General features: G+C 51.0%; 1 protein-coding gene across 4 annotated transcripts; it reads left to right on the top strand.

The window, feature by feature from the left end:
- Positions 1–243: 243 nt before the first annotated feature.
- Zfyve21 (zinc finger FYVE-type containing 21) lies at positions 244–19,146 on the top strand. Of its 4 annotated transcripts, none has more exons than XM_055593217.1 (8): positions 244–432; positions 14,307–14,357; positions 14,826–14,994; positions 15,902–15,977; positions 16,064–16,155; positions 16,565–16,618; positions 18,283–18,422; positions 18,557–19,146. In XM_055593217.1, exons 1-8 carry the CDS (start codon positions 295–297, stop codon positions 18,590–18,592), a joined length of 756 nt encoding a protein of 251 aa, XP_055449192.1. In that variant the 5' UTR covers positions 244–294; the 3' UTR covers positions 18,593–19,146. The 4 variants fall into 4 exon arrangements, with proteins under 4 accessions (XP_055449192.1, XP_055449191.1, XP_055449194.1 ...); XM_055593216.1 differs by having other exon boundaries at positions 18,280–18,422; XM_055593219.1 differs by lacking the exon at positions 16,565–16,618 and having other exon boundaries at positions 246–432.
- Positions 19,147–19,174: the final 28 nt, after the last annotated feature.

Below are 19,174 nucleotides of genomic sequence, written 5' to 3'. Positions count from 1 at the left end.
ACGAAGAGGCGTCTACGTGGCTGATAAATTGGCCAATCCAAAGTCGCGATCGCCCCGAAAGGGGCGGAGAACGGCCCCCTGCCCTCTCCGCCGATTGGTGGATGGCCACAGGGGCGGGGACCTTGCGCGGATTGGAGAAGGGCGGCGCTGGGGCGGATACTCTCCGATTGGCTCCTGTTCCGACCTGCGGTTGCCGATTGGGCTCTGGCGCTGTCATCATGCTGGTGAGAGGGGAGGGGTGGCGCCGTGTGTGGGCTCTGTGCGGGAGGCGGCGTGAGGGGCTCAGGCGGAGACATGTCCTCGGGGGTGGCCGCGCGTCGCGACGCCAAGAAGCTGGTGCGCTCGCCCAGCGGCCTGCGCATGGTGCCGGAGCACCGCGCCTTCGGAAGCCCGTTCGGCTTGGAGGAACCGCAGTGGGTTCCGGATAAGGAGGTGCGTCCTCGCCCCCGCGTCCCCAGCCAGAGCTTGGGCGTCTCCCGCCTCCGCTCCCGGGGCGCTTGGCGGCGGCTCCCCGGACGCGTCCCCGCTGTCCCTCCCGTGCTGTGGGGCGTTTTTCTGTTCCTTGCCGGTCATTGGCTGCGCGGTGCAGAGCAGGGAGGAGGGCGGGGGACGGGGTGGCCGACCGGTGGGCCGCGCGCGACGGGGGCACGAGGGGTCCGCGGGAGCGGTGGGGAGGGAGGCCGCTCCTTTGGCCCGTGGAGGTTCGGTGCCACGGAGTTGGCAGCCTTCGGAGTTCTAAGCTCTGCCAAGCTTGGCCCCCCTGGGGAGAAAATGGGAACACTTCATGCATTCCGTGCGATTTTATTGCAGAGTAAGTTAAATATGTGTAAAAGGCGTCACCGTAAGTGTTGGTGACTTTCATAAACTTTTTAAAAAACACTTTTTACTTGCGTGTATGCGCCTTTACCCCCATGCCACAGCGCGCGCGTGTAGATCGGAGGGCAATTTGTGGAAGATAGTGAAGATTGTTTTCTTCTCAAACTATGTGGGTCCTGGGGATGGAATTAGGTCTCAGTGTGGCAGCGTGTGCTTAATTTGGTGAGCCAGCTCAGTGACTCCTGTAAGTTCATCCATTTATTCTTTCTTTTTTGTTCTTTCATGAGGCGGGTCTTCCCTATGTAGCTCAGGCTCTTCTGGAACTCACTACATAGACCATGCTGGCCTGGAACTCACATAGATCTGTGCCTATCTCCTAGGCATGCGCTGCCACACTCTGTTGCTGTGTTGACCAAGTTGGCCTTGAACGCACTGAGACCCACCTACCTCAGCCCCGAGAGTGCTGGAATTAAGGTGTGATCCACCACACCTGGCCTTCTCCCAAATTTTTGAAGTTAGAATCCCTGCCTGGAATTCTAACCAGCTGCTTTTCTCCCCCGTTGGGATCTCATCCACAGGTGGGTGAGGCCCTGCAGTTTTTTAGAGTGAAGTCCAGTGGCTTTTTTTTTTTTTTTTCCTTTTTTGAAACAGGTTTTCTCTGTGTAGCCTTGGCTGTCCTGGACACTTTAGACCAGGCTGGCCTGGAACTCACGAAGACCCACCTGCCTCTGCCTCCCAAGTGCTGGTGTTAAAGGCATGGGCCACTATGCCCAGAGAGGTCCCAAGAGTGGGCATCAGGGGCTGGAGAACCCACCTGTGCAACCAAAAGCTGCAGCCTGGCTGCCCTTTCCCTGCCATTCCCCACCCAACTCTGAATTTACTTGAGCTCCTAGAGAGAAGGTTCATGGCATCACTCACCTCTCAGAGCCCTGAAAGGAGACCCACTGCTCCTGGTGTGCTAGGTGTGTCACTGGGCTGTCCCTGTCCTCCCCGGTTGTACCATTTCAGGTCTGCACTTGACTTTTGCCCTTAGTTATCTGAGTACACAGATTGCTTCTCTCTCTCATGTCTGTAAAGATAACTGAGCCAGAAGCAGGTGTGGGCTTAGGGATGGGTAAGCATGATCATGTGTGGTTTAGATAGGGGTCTGAGTTCAGGGTCTAGGTAGTGCCTTCCAGGGCAGCCAGGGCTACACAGTGAGACCCTGTCTTAAGACAAAAGGGAGGGACAGGGTTAAGGTTGGGTACAGCCTGGAACTCCAGCCCTTGCTAAGACAAGAAAATATATAGTCTGTCTCAAAAACAAAGTGGGGTTGCTGGGGAGATGGCCCAGTGGATAAAAGTACTTGTTGTGAATTAGTTTCAGAGTAACACCCAGAACTGGCAGATGTAACTTTTCAGGGAAGCCCAGTGATTGGAGTAAGGGCTACATGTGGGCCGGTAGAAGAGGCCAGTGGGGTGGGAAGCCCTGCCTGTGGGGGTCAGAAGCTGAGGCTCTTGGGAAGGTTTTCTCACTGTTGCTAGGCCAGTGGCTCTCTAGCTTTCTCAATATGTCCCCTGTTGCTCTCCAAGGAGTCCTAGGTTAGATGTTTTCACCCGATGAAATCTTTTATATAAAACTTTAAAATTTACTGTTTCTGGTGCATCGCCATAAGTCTAGATAGCCTGGCAGAAACACCATGTCTGTGCCAAGAGGGAAGGAGAGGTCTCTGACTAGTGACTCCCAAGAAGAAGGGCAAGGGCTCCGAGAGTGTCTGGGGCTTGGCTTTGCAGGAGTGAGCAGGGCTGGAAGAGGTGGCATGGACAAGCAGAGGTGGCAGTCTCCCACAGGAGGTAGGGTGGAGAGAGGCAGCCCAGGGCCTGATGGAGGGTGAGTGGCCTCAGGAACCAGGCAGGAATCAGGGCCTTCGATCCACTTGGTGCTTGAGAACCCAAATCAGCAAGTGCTTTACGCGGCAGAAAATGGGGATTTGGAGTGTCTGCCAAACCTGAATTGGCTGGCGTGGGGTGTGGCTGTGCCTGTTGTGTGGCTGTGGCTGTGGCTGTGCCTGTGCCTGTGCTTGTGGGGGAAGGGTGGCTGGCGGCCTGACAGGGAAGGGCTGGGATTTCACAATTGTTTTATAGGACCACAGTGTAAAGTTCGACCCTGCTCTTCCCAAGACGCAGGACCTCCCTGTGCATTCTACTTTGGAACCAGCGGCCCCGTGGGAGGCTTCGGTCCACGGCTGCCTGGGGAAGTTCCTGGGCTGCTTCCAGGCTGTAGTTAGTTTCTCTGCAGGTCTGTGGGCTGTTGACAGCTCTGTAAGCTAAAACATCTGAGCGCAGTCCCCGAGATGGACCACTTGCACTTCACCGCTGCCTGCGAAGGCGGCCGCCTCCCAGCTCTCACAGATTCACTTCATCCTCACCTCACGCCTGTATGTGCTTGCCTACTCTTTGCCTTCTCCTTTGAACTTTTTACTGTATATGACTGCTTTCCCTGCATGTTAGGTCGGTACCACATGCATGCCTGGTGCCTGCCCAAGTGTTGGGCTGCCTAGAACTGCGGCTGTGGGCCACCAAGTACGTGCTGGCGAGGCCCTGAACCAGGGCGCCAGCAGGAGCAGTGGAGCATGTGAGCCTAACTGCTCAGCTGTCTCTAGCTCCTGAACTGGCGGCTTAACCTCCTGCTGGCGTCCCCGTCACTGCTGCATAGTTGCTGTCCGTGTTTGTATGGGTGTGTGGGTATGTGAGGGAAGCCACGTTTCAGGTTGTTTCCTCAGCCTGTCTCAGACAGGGTCTCGCTGAGTCTGGACCTCACCTATTGGCTGGACTGGCTGCCCAGTGAGCTCCGGGGATCTGGTTTTTTCCCATGTGCTTTCTATGTGGGTTTTGGGATCTGAACTCAGGTCCTCATGCTTGTGTAAGTACTTTACCAACTGAGCCATCTCCTGACAAAATGTTATCATTGTGTATAAGTGTATGTAGTGCGAATGTTCACATGCTGCCTCAGGGTTTTATTGCTGTGAAGAGACACCATGACCAAGTCAAATCATGAAGGAGAACATTTAGTGAGGGCGTGGTCCGTTATCATCGTGGCGGGAAGCATGGCAGCGTGCAGGCAGGCAATGTGCTGGAGAAGCCGAGAGTTCCACATTTTGATCTTCAGGCAGCAGAAGGGGACTGGGTACCACACTGGGTGAAACTCGAGCTTAGGAGACCTTGCTTCCTCCAAGGCTTCATCTATTCCAACAAGGCCAGACCTCCTAATCGTGGTGTATGGGAGCCATTCCTGTTCAAACTGCCACATCTGTAGGCAGAAGTCAGAGGACAACTTTCGAGGGTCAATTCTTCTCCCGTGGGATCTGGGGATGAACTCAGGCTTGACAGCGAGCACGTTGCCCTTGGAAGCCATCTTGCCGGCCCTCTTTTTGTTGTGTGTTTGTTCGTTTTGAGACAGTGACACAGAGTTGTCTAGGCTAGTCTTTGACTTCACTCTGTTGTTTGGACTGGCCTTGAATTTGTGATCCTTCTGCTTCATCTCCTGAGTAGCTGTGACTACAGCCATGAGCCACTAGGCCCAGTTAAATTAATTGCTTTTTGAAAAATCTAGGCTATAGTTGATCCAGAGCCTGGTGCACTGGCCTGCAGGTGGGAAGAAGGGACAGTGGGGTCAGGGTTGGCTCATTTCTCCTTCCTCAAAGGGAGAGCGATAGGTGTTTGTCTTAAATGCTGTTCTTTTTTTTGTTTGTTTGTTTTATTTATTTATTATATATACAATGCTCTGTCTGCTTGTACACCTGCACACCAGAAGAGGGCACCAGATCTCATTATAGATGGTTCTGAGCCACCATGTGGTTGCTGGGAACTGAACTCAGGACCTTTGGAAGAACAGCCAGTGTTCTTAACCTCTGAGCCATCTCTCCAGCCCTTAAATGCTGTTCTTTTTTATGTTTCTTTCTTTCCATGTGTTTGAATGTTTGCCTGCATGTGTATCTGTGTGCCTGGTGCCCACAGAGGTCAGAGAGGTCCTTGGATCCCCGAGAAGTGGAGTTACAGTGGCTGTGTGTCACCATCAAACCCAGGTCCTCTGCACGAGCAGAGCGTGCTTGGCCTCTGCACCTTGTCTCCAGCACTTAATCCTTTCACACACCCACTGAAGCCTGCAGTACGTTTGAGATTACATTCACCTTGTGCTCTCCTGGCTGCTGCCTCATGTCCTGGGAGCGGGAGGTAGAAGGCTGGTGCTAAAGAACTGGCTTGCTGGGCCTCGCAGCTGTGCGCTGCGGGGCGGAGGTGGGACGCTGTCTCCCGAGTACTCTGACCTAAGCCTGGCTGTTTCCTGGGCTCTTCTCTTGGTTGCCCAGGACTCGCTTACCTCACTCCATGAAACACCTCCTGAGTGTGAAGCACTGAGTCAGGCTGGGTGACTACCACCAGGAGTCAGCATGCGCCCTGGGGACCCGGTGCTGGGAAGAGGGCACGGCTGGAGAGGCTGTGTGGGCTCGCTCTCACCCCTCCTGTCTCTTCCTTCCCTTTGTCTCCTGACTAACCAGGCTGTCCTCCATCTCTGGAAGGTGGAAGCAGGCAGGTGTCATGGGGCCGCTGCCCAAGCTGGTTTTGTCTCTTGCCTGCCTTTGGTCTGTGTTCCTGGGCCATGCCTGCCCCGTGGTCCTTCCTGAGCCACTGGCTGTACAGGTTGTCTAGTCCACCCCTGTAGGAGTCAGTTCTGGGGTCAGTGTCACCACACTGTTGAGTTTGCCCATCAGTGACCTAAAACAGGTCTGGCACATGGGTTGAGAACCCGCTGCAGAGACTTGCTGCATGTGGTGGGGCAGTGGGTTTCTGGGATCTGGTGTGCTGCAGCCTCTCATTTGCTGAAACAGCCTGTCATATACAACAGACTCTTCAAGGCCCTGAAGAGGCAGGAGCTGCAGGAGCTGCAGGAGCTGGCCAGCTTCCTGGCCATCTGGTTTACCCCAGGCAGGCCCTGGCTGACTGTAGGCTGGTCCCTGAGGTAGGACTGCTTACGTGGCAGGGCTTTCACTTTTATAGCTTTACTCATGTTAGTTCTTTACTGTCTTTTCATGTTAAATTGATGAGCTGATACATTTGAAATTTCTTTGTGGGGTGGTATTTTGTTTTGTTTCTGAGACAGGGTTTCCCAGTGTAGCCTTGGCTATCCTAGAACTCACTCTGAGGACCAGACTGGCCTCAAACTCACAGAGAACCCTGTTTCTGCCTCCTGAGTGCTGGGATTAAAGGCATGTACCACCGCCGCCCATTGAAATTTTTTTTATTATGAAATCAACAGAAAATTATTTTGTTTAAAAAAATCTGTTTTCTGAGTAAGCACACTTTTTGTTTTGTTTTTGAGAGAGTCCTAATGTATATCTCAAGCTGTTCTCAAACTCACTTTGTAGCTGTGAGTACCCTAGAACTTTCAGTGATCCTCCTGCCTCGGTTTAGGATTAGAGATTTACACTAAGCCTGGCTAGTTCGTTGGTTATTTAGAATAACAGAATACCTGTGGCCATTTACGTGTTGAAGGGAATGGGTATGTGCTTTAGTTGTGGTCTCGGAAACTAGTCTTCAGACGGTAGAAGCATTTGCCACAAAAGCATGAGTATGTACTCTCCAGAACTCATTCAAGGCTGGGTATGCCTCCACTTGCAAGTTGTCTGCCTCTGTGGCCGCCTGCAAGGCCTGTGCTGGCTGTCAGCCTCCTGGCACACGGTGAGGGTAAAGAGACCAGTAATTGGAAGTGGGCCTGGGGCGGGGGGGGGGGGGCAGGGAGCAGAGGGGAGGTACAGGAAAGATGCTGTGACTGGGTGAGGGTGTCGGTGGAGGGGCAACGTGGCCTTCAGGAGGTAGGTGGGAGCGCCAGACTGTACACATGGCAGCTTTGGGGATGGGGAGGAGGGTCAGGAGCAGGGCACAGGAACCCCCGCATACTGGTGACCATTTAGGCTGTCCAGTCTGGACAGTGGGGTACTAGCCCATAGTCACCAGCCATTGCTATTTCTTTTACATTTCCCCGCTGCCACTTTTTTATTTTTCTTTCTGGTTTTTGAGACAGGTCTGTGTAGCCCCGGCTGTCCTAGAACTCACTCTGAGGATCAGGCTGGCCACAAACTTCTGGATCCAGCTGCTCTGCCTCTTGAGTGCTAGGAGGATGCACCTCCACTTTTTAAAAGAAAAAAAAAAAAAAAGTGATGGTGGAGAATGAATACCAAAGGGTCATTTCCACTCTTTCAAACCCCAGTCGTGGAGGAGACCAGAGACAGGACAGCTCTCTGCATTAGGAGGGTGGCAGAGAGACCTGAAGTATCACTTGGATCCTAGGATCAGAGCCATCTAGACAGTAGGGCTTCGAGGAAGGAGGAGCTGGGAGTCTAGAAGGGCTACAGGTGGCATGCTGCCTTCAGGGAGGCTCCAGGACCGGCTCAGCTCACACTTCAGTCGATGATACAGCGCTCCACCAGGCCATGTAAAGTTCTCTAATGGTTATGTGTGGCTGTGTTCCAAGCCAGAGCGCTCTCGTCATGGCTGCATGTTGCACCAGGTGGCCTGGGGGCTGTAAAACAGCTACTCTCACAGAACTACTGGTGCCGAGGCTTGTTTAATCTCACTGTGGCCACTGCTTAGCTTTTGTCAGGGACATCTGAGTCAAGAAGGCACTACGCGGCAGCAGGAACTTGCTGCCATTCACAGCATGTGGCACGCTCATGAACTAACAAGATTCTGAGGGCAAAAGCCCCTGACAGCTGCTGACTGTGGACAGTTCCAGAGCTGGATAGGCCAGGCATGGCCTCCAAGTCCAAAAACCAGAATAAGAGTGGCAAGGAAAACCTAGAAGCACTGTGGCACATTGAATGTCTCCCATGGAGCTTACTAGGGCTGGAAGCACCTCTTGGTATCTCTTCCTTGCCTCAAAGGGTCCCTGCTGTCCCCCAGGGAAGGGGCAGTGAGCACAGCCTCAAGGACTCAGGCACCTGCAGAGGTTTGGTGCTGTGGGATCAATTGAGAAAGTGGGCCTCATCAGATAGGAATTTCCTCCAAGCAGCCCACTCACCCGGGTGGGTTTTGTGGAGCACACTTGCACCAGCCCAGTGCTGGCTTCGAGATCTGTAGGTCCAGGTTCAACGGAAGAGCTGCAGGCTCTCGGCTGATGGTCCCATGTTCTCAGCGACTTCCTTGTGGACATCTTCCAGAATCTGCCTGTGTCAAAGCCTAGAGCAGGAGTAGGTCAGGCCCAGTGGGGTGAGGAGGGACCTTCTAAGCTGTACCTAGCTGATGTCATACGGACGGGTGGAGAGCACGTGTGGAGGTGGCGAGGGCCTGGGGTTAGTTGTGTGTGGTGCCAGCTGCTCAGGATGAAGGTCTGTTTTATTCATCTTGAGCTGCAGAACCTGCCTGGTGGCTGTGTGGATCCCTGATTCTTACCCTGATCTGTGGCCCTGACAGCAAGCCACACCTGTGCTGGCAGGGCTGCAGCCACACAGGGCAAGCCTCTGATTGACCACACTGTGCTCGCCAGCAGAGCCAGGGATTCATGAGTAGCTGTCCTACCCTGGTGCCAAGCCTTGCCAGGCTGAGCAGCCCTCTGTCATTGGTGAGATCTGGAGTAACTGTTAGATAAAAAGGTCCTGATCAAAATATGGCCCACTCAGTCTTTTCTTTCTTTCCAGAATTTAAAAAAAAAAAAAAAAAAAAAAATTCTTTTTTGGGGTGGGGGGAGGCATGAGCAGGCCAGTGAAATGGCCTCTCCAGTCCCATACTATGCCTCCTTTTCTCTTCCTCCCTCCCTCTCTTTGTTGCTTTCTTTGTTTCTTGTTTCTTCTTTCCTTCCTTCTAGAGGAATTTTAATTTAGAACATGACTGCTTGGCAAGAGATCTCATCCAAAGACCATCTAGGTCTGTGTGATCAGGATGGAATACAAACATACCTTTAATCAAGGAGACAGAGGCAAGCAGGTCTGAGTTCAAGGCCAGCCTGGTATAGAGCAGGTTTCAGGTAAAGAAAAGCTTAGATCCAGGCATGGTGGTACAGGCCTTTAATCCCGAACAGTGAAAATAAGGTTAGTTGTAGAAGGAAGCACTCATGTTTGAAAGTGATGTCTGTCCGAGTGGCAGAAAAAGAAAGTGTTGAATCAGATTTGACAGAATAGGATATACCCAACTCTCACGAGGAGAGTGAGGAAAAGGAAGCTATGTAAGGGGTAATGCAGAGAGAGAGAGAAAGCAGTTTTACCAGAAGAGTTTTACAGGAAGCTTGAATGAGGGAACAAGATACAGGTGAAGACAGAAAAAGCCAGTTTTGAAGAAGTCAGCTGGGAGAGGAGTTTGAGCCAGAACAGCTGAGTTGAACCAGCCAGCTGAGCGCTCAGGAAGAACAAGAAAAGGTGAGCTTGTTCAGCAGTAAATCTCAGAGGCTGAAAACATTCTAGGCCTAGGTTAGATTGTACCGAGGCTAGAAGCTTCCAGGACTAGGCCTAAGTTAGCAGTCAGGCGCAGTAAGCCTTGGAGACAGCAGTTGAAACAGGTGAATAAAAGTTCCTTTGGAGAGAGGATTGTAGGCCTGTGAAGGCCTGGCTGTACTAGAACTTCACTTTGTAGCCCAGGCTGGCCTCAAACTCACAGAGATCCCCTGCCTCTGTCTCCTGAGTGCCAGGATTACAGGTGTGCGCCACCACTCCTGCTCCAGTATGACCGTCTCTTTCTTCTGTGTCTTCGAGACAGGGTTTCTCTGTGCAGCCTTGGCTGTTCTAGAACTCTCCTCTGTAGATCAGGCTGTCCCACAGAGATCCACCTACCCGTGCCTTCTAAGAGCTGGGATCACAGAGATGTGCCACCACTGCACAGCTGTGGTCATTTCTGTTTTTTCACCTGTTTTTTATTTTTTTATACAGTTTTTTATTCTTTATACAGTGTTCTGCCTGCATGAAGGCCTGTACTTCAGAAGAGGGTACCAGATCTCATTATAGATGATTATGAGCCACCATATGGCTGCTGGGAATTGAACTCAGGATTTGGAAGAGCAGCCAGTGCTCTTAACCTCTGAGCCATCTCTCCAGCCCCTGTGGCCGTATCTTATCCCATCTCTTGCTATCTAAGACATTTTTTTGGTGTTGTCTGACTGTTTTCCTTCTCACTGTAAGGGAGAGGAAGTCCTCCACGATGTGAGCCCTCTCTCACTTCCCACGGTGGGTCCTCAATGTTCAGCATTGTTCTTAGTCACCAAGAAGAGAAAGGCCCTATCTCACAGGGAACTTTCTAGTGTTTGGACAATTGTTTTCAGGCCACCACCTCCCTCTGTGGCTGGTGCTCCCTGGTGTGGGAATCTTGGCATCTCTGCTCATGGTAGGCATACCCAATACCTCCCACACAAAGGGGCCATGCCTCAGCATCGCTGGCACCTTCTTTAAGGCTGGGAGGATCACTGAACTCAGGGCAAGTCTGTCATAGCTCATCACATCAATGACTCCACTCTACTTCCGTGGACTAGCACTGTTTCTGGCTGGCATTACTCCCCCAGAGGCAGGTTTACGAGGCATCTGGGTGTGATTGGGGACACTCTGAGGGAAGTTGTCAGTGTTGTCATCTCACACACTTCCCCTCCTAAAGCCTGCAGGAAGCTAGTTCAGGGAACAAGCCCTTCCCTTGACCTGGAATTTGTTTGCTTTGGTGTTGGCTAGCTGATGGCCCCAGATGTTCTGTGCTAGGAAAATCACCCATACACTGAACACATGTGAATACATGTGATTCCAGCTGGGCACTGTAGACACCTCGGAAGGCAGTCATTCCAGTGGCTGGGCGAGGGGGCTCAGCAGGTAGCATTCTCACCTGGGATGTTCGGAAGAAATCCTGTCACCATTCCTTAGGACTCTAGTCCTCCTTCCAGGGTCCTTCCAAGGCGTTTCAGTGTTGCTCCTACAAGTCATGAAGCGGGCGGGGCGTGGTGGTGCATGCCTGTAATCCCAGTACTCTGGGAGGCAGAGGTAGGTGGAGCTCTGTGAGTTCGAGGCCAGCCTGGTCTAAAAAGTGAGTCAAGGCCACACAGAGAAACCCTGTCTTGAAAACAACAGTACCCAGGGCTCCAGCAGTGGAGACTAGAAAGGCCGCAATCCCATGGGCACCCGGGCAGATAGCTGTATACATGTAAAACTTGGAGGTTTTGGTGATCATGAGGCTTTAAAAACCTTTTTTGTTTTAATTATGTGCGTGTAAGTGCTAATGTCCACAGGCCAGAAGAGCTCTATTTCCCTAGAGCTGGAGGTACAGGCGGTTTTGAGGTACCTGATGTGAGTGCTAGAAACGGAACTCAGGTCCTCTAGAACAGCAGGTGCTCCTAACTGCTGAGCGGTGTCTCCTGCTCCCATGCTCCCACCAGGAGTGTTTTAAGCACTGTCTGAGCAGTCTGCAGTGCGCCGCTGTGGCTGGGCCTGGGTTGCCCTGCTCTGCATACTTTCTTCAAGTGTTCTCTCCTGGTCGGCCTGCTTTCCTGAGTGCAGGTCATTTCTGTCCTTACATGTGATGGGTGCAGGTTTCCCTCGCACCACCAGCCTTCCTGACTTGCTCACCCGTGTCCTGGCCTAGTGAGCTCCCGGTGTCCAGTTAGCATGACTTGTTTCACAATTAAAGGTTGTATTCTTGCCTGTTCTATGATCCGGCCTTCTAGTGTGGAGTGAGCAATTTGGGCTGAATCCTGTTATGGGAACAGCAGCTCTGACAGATCTATGAATTTGTGGAGAAAATGTAGTGACCCTTGGAGTAACCAGCTCTTGGCCACAGGATTGAGGCCTGGCAGGCACCACACAGAACTGCAGTGAACAGTGAGCTTCCTGGAGACAGCCCACGCTGTGCGATGGGTGTGCCTTGGAGAGGATGGCCCCAGGGGCTTCACCTGCTGTTGCTTCTTGTTGCCGCTGTGCCTCCCATGCTTGTCGTTCCTGCATTCCTCACATATTGTGATTGGGCTCGGGGAGACCCTCACTGCCTATAGTCTGGTGCAATTGCTTCCTGGGTATTAGCCCACTCTGTTGGGAAAACTTCCTAAACTTAAACATGAAGATACACTTTCATGAAATAATGCTATTAGATAATTGATTTTATGACTCCTGATAATGATTTTTAAACAATTCCTGATTTGACTGAAGTACTTAAAAAAAAAAAAAAAAAAAGAAGATTTATTATGTATACAGTGTTCTGCCTCCATGTATACCTGCACACCAGAAGAGGGCACCAGATCTCATTACAGATGGTTATGGGCTACCATGTGGTTGCTGGGAACTGAATTCAGGAACTCCAGAAGAGCAGCCAATGCTCTTAACCTCTGAGCCATCTCTCCAGCCAGGTACTTTTAAGAAGTTAAATGTTAAGATAGTTGCTAGAAGCTGGGTGTAGTGGCACATGCCTATGATCCCAGCACTTGAGGAGGCAGAGGCAGGGAGATCTCTGTTGAATTCGAGGCCAGCCTGGTCTACAAAGTGAGTCCAAGACAGACAGGGCTACACAGAGAAACTTTCTCAGAAAAAAAAAAAAAAAAAGAAAGAAAGAAAGAAAAAGAAGTTTTAGAATCAAAAGTAGACTAGCAAAGGTTGGAAAAGTAGTTCAGTAATCTTCCATGCATTACAAGCACATAAACTGCACTAGGAATAATAATAGGCTTGGGACAGACTTACAATCATGGAAACCATTCACTCTAGGTTAGGTCCAGGGATAAGATCCCAAGTCTTAGTATGTACCATGATAAGAAAAGCCATGAACAATAAACAGGCAATTCTACTATGAGTATAAGAAGAGAATGGATGATTAGCTAGCTTAACTATTCAAGGCCTCAAAAATAAGACTAAGATAGATGACCTGTTTCTTGGTAAAAATCTTGTTAACTATGACATAAAAAACTATTGCTTTGAACTTATAATGAGCTTGTAGGTGGAAGATAAAAACATTGCTTTAAAAGATAGCTAATGTTCGGTTAGGTGAGAATTTTGATAGGAAAGCATGTGACCAATAATCCCGCTGTAGTTCCCTCTCGTGTAACAAGTTTATCCATTTTTGTGATGATTGCTTTTATGGCTATGAGGCAATTTTTCTTATGTAGAGAACTTTGCCTTAGAGAGTATAGAAAGAACTAGAGAGAAAAGGTTGTTGGAGCCTGCCTTGCTTCTTCTGTATGCATGCGTGTGGGTGTATGGGGTTTTTTCCTCCATTTCTTTACTTTGTGACCACCACCAGTGGCATCCCAAGTCAGGTGCCATCAGCACTGGCTTCTAAAGAGTTCAAAGAGTTCAGAGCTTCCTGCCAGCTCTAAGCAGTAATGGCCCGAGACACCAGAAGGTACTGGCCCCTGGCCTCTGCCACCAGCTCTATGTCCTGCCTCAGTTTACTGCTGGGGGTCAAAGCTGGCCTTTGGCAGAAGTCCCCAGAGCATCTGAAGACACCATACATGTCTGTTGGATCTGACGGCACTGGGTCGTCTGGAGAGGCTACCGATCAGCTTAGTTTTCTGTTGTGGCTCATGCTCTGAAACCGCCCCCGAGGGCAGGATTTACAGTGTCACTGAATTCTGGGGTGGGAGACTTCAAGCAGGATGCGGACTATGGAGAGCAGCCTGTTCCACTTCTGACAAAAGGAGCAGCAGAGGAAGGCAAGTGAGCACTGTGAGCAGACTCAGCTCTGTTCACTGTTGAGCTGTACAGCTACCACCCTATCCCCGGGCCTTTCATGCCATCCTAGTCACTTCCATTCTCCTGCCTGCATGTGTGCAAATCCATGTGCACAGAAGACTGTTTGCCCAAGTCCAGTCTTGGAGCCTTCTGCCTCTCTCTTCTGTGTGAGTAAGCCTCTTCGGGACATTCCAGGCCACACTGGACCTCTCTCATCTTGTGTTCTGCTCCAGCTTCTTATAGGCCCCAGTTGAGCACGCGTTCAGAGTCAATTTTATGTCTCAGCTATCTAGAGCATCCTTCCTAAGAAGAGTCCCTGTACCTTCCTTTGTACGTAAAGCAGGGTTGACATCCTTTCCCCCGTATAGGTCATGTCCTGCTATGGAATGTCATGTTCATTTCACAGCACTGAACTTTGGCTCCTGTAACAGGATGAAGGTAAAACAGCCAGAATGAGCTGCACCCAGAGTGTGAAGGAATCCAGCCCTTTTGAGCTGAACTCTCCTGCAAAAAAGTCAAACTGTGTGCCTTTGCACCCCACAAAACACTGACCATCAGGCATTTAGGCCAGGGGCTGGCTAGGACTCCTGCAGGTTTTAAGGGTGCCCTCCTCACCTAGAGCCTTGGGCTGTGGCTTGACCAATCTTGTCTGGCTTCTGAGCCACACACTGAACTCGGTGGGCTGTTCTGCCTTGCTGTTTCATAATTGGCCTCGGCAGGCTGCTTTGGCTGGCAGAAAGTTTGCTTTCTCAGCAGCTTTTCCTGACCCCTGTTGGCCCTGCCTTAGCAGTTAACCACGTGACAGGGCTGGATTATAATACTGTGTCACATTCCCTTCTAGTGTCCGAGATGTATGCAGTGTGATGCCAAGTTTGACTTTATCACCAGAAAGGTAAGCTGAGGCTGTGGCAGCATGGGGCGGGGGTAGGACTGGGCCCAGTAGACTGAGTTATTTCTGGGGAAAGCCCAATTCCTCAGAGGGACTGAATCTTATAGGCCATTTTGATACTGTTTCATTCACTGGTGTAGCTCTGGGACAGGAAGTACTTAACTCAGAGTCAGCCTGTGCTGGCCAGCAAGTAGCTGAAGGCTTGGATTATGGTTGAGTGATTGAACTGCTTGCCTAGAACGCACAAGGCCCTGGGTTCAATTCTGAGACACCCACACTCCTGCAGAGAGACAGAGATGTTCTTTTGGTCCTTTTCTTCCAAGTGAGGCAGAGCTCTGCTGGGTACATACTAGGAGTGTGTGGAAGTAGCCCATAGCTACCAGTGCATTCAGGGTTGAGAGAACTGGCTAGCAGGGCGGGCCTGGTGCATTGTGTTGACCCTGTTCACCGTCCAACCTTCACCCTCGTCAGCACCACTGCCGCCGCTGTGGGAAATGCTTCTGCGACAGGTGCTGCAGCCAAAAGGTGCCGCTTCGGCGCATGTGCTTCGTGGACCCAGTGCGCCAGTGTGCCGAGTGTGCCCTGGTGTCCCACCGCGAGGCTGAGTTTTACGACAAGCAGCTCAAGGTGCTCCTAAGTGGTAAGCATGGCTAGTGGACATGCTGTCGTGTAAGATGTGGCCTGCCCTCCTCTACCTAGAAGTAGCTCGAGAGCTGACTTTCAGAAATGGAAATGTTCTAAGATGTCTGACTTACTGGGCACTGCCATCAGATCGATAGGGAGATGGGGCCAGCAGCACCTTCCCCAGAGGGAAGGTTGTCACTCGTAATCAAGTTTGTGTGACCATGGCCCTCAGAGAAGAGGCCTGGAGACAAGCTGTAGCAGGTGCAGACGGCAGTTCTGAACCACACCCAAGGAGCAGCCTAGGGAGAAGGGAGTCCTCTTGGGGGTGGTGCCTGTCTCCCACAACCCTGCCAAGCAGTACAGCCTCTCAGTGCTGCAGGCCTGTATGTACCCCGCAAGCGAGGGCCAGCTTCTTCCCTGCTACTTTGGCCTTGCCCGCTCTGCTCTAGAGTACAGTTACTGTGGGTCGTTCTGGGACTTGATGACCTCCCCTACTTTCCTTCTTTGAAGGTTGTAACAAAATTCACAGTTTGTGTGCATAGATGCCTTTATTTTATGTGGATGTCTCATGCACCATGTGCCTGCCTCATGCCAATACAAAGGTCAGAAGAGGACGACCATTCCCTTGGAACTCGAGTTAAGGCCCCTCTGAACCACGATGTGTGTTCTGGGAACTGATTCCAGGCCCTCTTCTCTAGCCCCAAAGCAGTGCCTTTCTAAGTTTCTGAGACCTGCGATTCATTGCTGCCTATTTGTTTTACCAAAGGGACTCTAAAAAGCTGGTACAAAGCTGTCATTTGTATCAGCCTGTCCTGTTCCGTCTGGTAATGGAGGAGGAAGGCGTTTATGTCCTGAGTGCACAGGTCTGGGGGCAGAGAGATGAAGCAGTAAGTAGGTCATGTGTGGTGTTTTTTTCTTCCAAGGAGCTACCTTCCTTGTTACTTTTGGGGACGCAGAGAAACCTGAGACCATGGTTTGTCGTCTTTCCAGCAACCAGAGGTAAGAGTCGAAGTCCCCCTAGCACTGAGCAGTGTTGTCACATGCTTTAGGCCTCAGTCTCAGACTATCCCTTTTGTTGGTTATAGATGCTTGATTCTGGATGGAGACAGCCATCGTGAAATCGAGATTGCGCACGTCTGTACTGTGCAGATTCTCACAGAAGGCTTCCCTCCCGGAGGTACATGACTTCCTAGCAGGAGGGGTCTAGTGCCTGTGTGGGCAACAGGAGGTGCTACACTCACTCCCAGATGGCCTGCCATGCTCTTCATTGGGGCTTGTGTTAAGTCAGTACTTTAGAATCTACCAGGTAAGTGGAGCGGGATAACGAGGGGAGACTTGCCTGCTGTGTCCATCGTTTCCTGGTACTTAGGCCATCTTACTCACTGTTACATTGTGGCTGTGGAAGCGTGCTGGTGGACCTCTGTGCAGCCAAGGCTCAGTTCAGCTCCTTGGTGAGCTTCAGTGTTGGCTGAGGCGCACATCGCCCTTTCTGAACCTCAATTTGACCTAATGCATCTTGCTTTCAATTTTCTGACTGATTCTCGGTTGTTTCTTCTTTGCACTGCCTGCCTACCTTCTTCAAATAGAAAAAGACATTCACACTTACACCAGCCTCCTGGGGAGCCTTCCTGCCTCTGAAGGTCAGCCTCCATCCTCCCTGGGTCACTCCTCCCAGCATGCTGTGGTATCTGTTCTTCTTCCAGCCCCTTTGCTCCTATCCCTTGGGGTGGATTCTGAAACTTGGGGTCACTTTTGATTAAGAGAGAGACGAGCTTTAACATATGAGCCTATAAAGCATGAATGAAAATGTCCTCACAGAACAAAGTAAGTTTGCTCAGCTCTTTGCCAGGAAGTTGTGCAAGAGCTGACAGATTCTGTCACTGTAGCCCTCGGTGTGCCGAGGCCAGGTGTGTGGGTAGTCCTTTGCTGATCGGGCACCAGGCATTTGCAGAGGGCGGTAGCTTTCATCACTGCACCCAGTAGCTTGCCTCACTCAGACACTGGCCTCCGGGGACCCCTGGTTCTTAGCTTCTCCATCTCAGTCTCTGAAGGTAGCAATAAGAGGGGCCTGGCTAATGAGTAAAACAGGGAGGTACATGAGGTGCATGGAGCGTTAAGATGGGTGAAGATGCCCCAGTACCAAAGGCAGGGTACGGGAATCCAGACACTCCCACATACGCATTACCCGCTTCCCCAGGGAGTCTAAAGGTCAAGAGTGTCTGTGTATACAAGTGTACCATGTACATGCCAAGTGCCTTTAGAGAGGAGAGAACTGGAGTTACAAATGGCTGTGAGCCACCATTTGTAGGTTCTGGGAACTGAACCTCGGCCCTCTGTAAGTGCAGTAAGAGCTCTTAACTGCAGAACCATCTGTCTAGTAAATTGGGGGTAAGTTTTTCATGGCCACACAGAGCACAAACAGCCATAGCCAACAGTGGCCATGACCACATTTCAGCACAGTTTTATTTACAAAAACTGGTGGTAGACATAGTAGGCACAGCCCAGATAGGAAGTTCTGCAACAGCTTGGATAAGACAGCTCAGCTGGGGCCTTCAGGTGGGGTTCTAGGCTTTGGAATTAGAATATAATTCAGAAAGCCTTGGGGTGGACTCAGCCCTCTCAGCCAGAGCTTTTGCAGGCAAGGAAGTCAGACCTCTTCCCTGGCTGTGGTCTGCAATGTTCACTCCACTGTGGCCCTAACAGAACCCATCTGTTTCTCAAGTGGTTTACTCTTAAAGCAGATCCTAAATTAAAATCACCATGCTTAGAGCAGCTGGTCATAGCCTGGAGCTGTGACTTGGCAGGCTGACCCCCAACAGGGGCCTCCATGGGATGCCCGACACAGGGCAGTGTGGCATCATCCTGCTCAGCTTTGGTCTTGGTTTCAATAGGCTCATCTGTGGCCTACAACCTCAGGCGTGAAGCCAGATTGAATGTAGCTCTCTGCCTGGCTTAATCTTCTGGTGGCCAGGCCATTCCTAAAGTAGTTTTCCACTGTTCTGCTCTGGCTGTGTGTCTGTATGCGGTTTCTCTGAAAGGTGGGAAGGAGCATGGCATGAATATAGGAGGCTTGGCAGTTTGGGGACTGCTGGAGAAGAGGACTGTGTTGTGTGTCCTATTCTCAGTGATATGGTACCGTTAGTTTATCCTGGCCCTGGGGATCACAAGCCAGGTTTTTGTTTCTTCCCCATTCTCTGTGCACGTGGGGTCTCTGTAGAAGCAGGAGCATGTTTCCAACAAAGGCTGCATTCTGAGCAGCACACAGTGCATTACGGTCCTCTGACACCTCATCTCCCTCCAGCAGGCAGCACTCGAGCCACAGGAATGTTCCTACAGTACACAGTGCCAGGAGCAGAGGCTTCAACACAGCTGAGGCTGATGGCTGGAGAGGATGCAAATGGCAGCAAGAGGCAGGCTGCTGCATGGCTGGCAGCCATGCACAAGGTACTATTGACAGGGTTGGGGGAAGCTGAGCTCATAGACAAGTGTTTTTCCCAAAAGACTGCCCCATAGCTAGGGTGCCCCTAATTACTCCCCTAACAGGCACAAAACCAATCATGCTTTTTGGTGTTCTACAGGCCACCAAGCTCCTTTATGAATCACGAGACCAGTAACTGCAAAGGTTTCTGAGCTCAGAGCGACGGAGTCCAAGCTGCTTGCCCCTGTCTGTGCACTCAGGGTTCTGCCCTGTGTGTGCTTGCAAATGCAATTCAAGTATCTGGAAGCAGTGTTCACTCACCTAGTGCAATATGTACACTATTGATTAACGCTTTAAAGAGCTTTTGCTGTAGTGCACTGCTGGTACTTAACTAGCGTTGGGAGAAGCTGCACTACAGCATTGCTAAGCTAGGGCTAGTATAACCTACTCCATGTTTCTATAAATCCCCAGGCTCATCAGAGATTTGTGGCCCCGTTCCCACAGAAACAAGTTAGGGGGTGATCACTCAGGCCCCTGGTTTAGCACTGGGCCCTGCCCATCCTCCACAGCCTGTTTACAATGCCTTAGTCTGTTTCTAGACTCACTAATCTGGGGGCTGGGGCAATGAACAATCCTTTTATATGCCACTTTTGTGTTTCCTACTTTTCACTTACTACTTCACTTTGTTAAGATGAACTGTACAGTAATTTGTATATAGAGTATATGATTAAAACTTATTTTGAAAGTACACAGCAGGCTCTGGTCTCACTTTGTGCAC

The sequence above is a fragment of the Psammomys obesus genome, unplaced genomic scaffold (assembly GCF_907164565.1).
Source record: "Psammomys obesus unplaced genomic scaffold, mPsaObe1.curated_primary_1811, whole genome shotgun sequence".
NCBI classification, from domain to species: Eukaryota; Metazoa; Chordata; class Mammalia; order Rodentia; family Muridae; genus Psammomys; species Psammomys obesus.
This window is presented reverse-complemented; position numbering and strand designations above follow the sequence as displayed.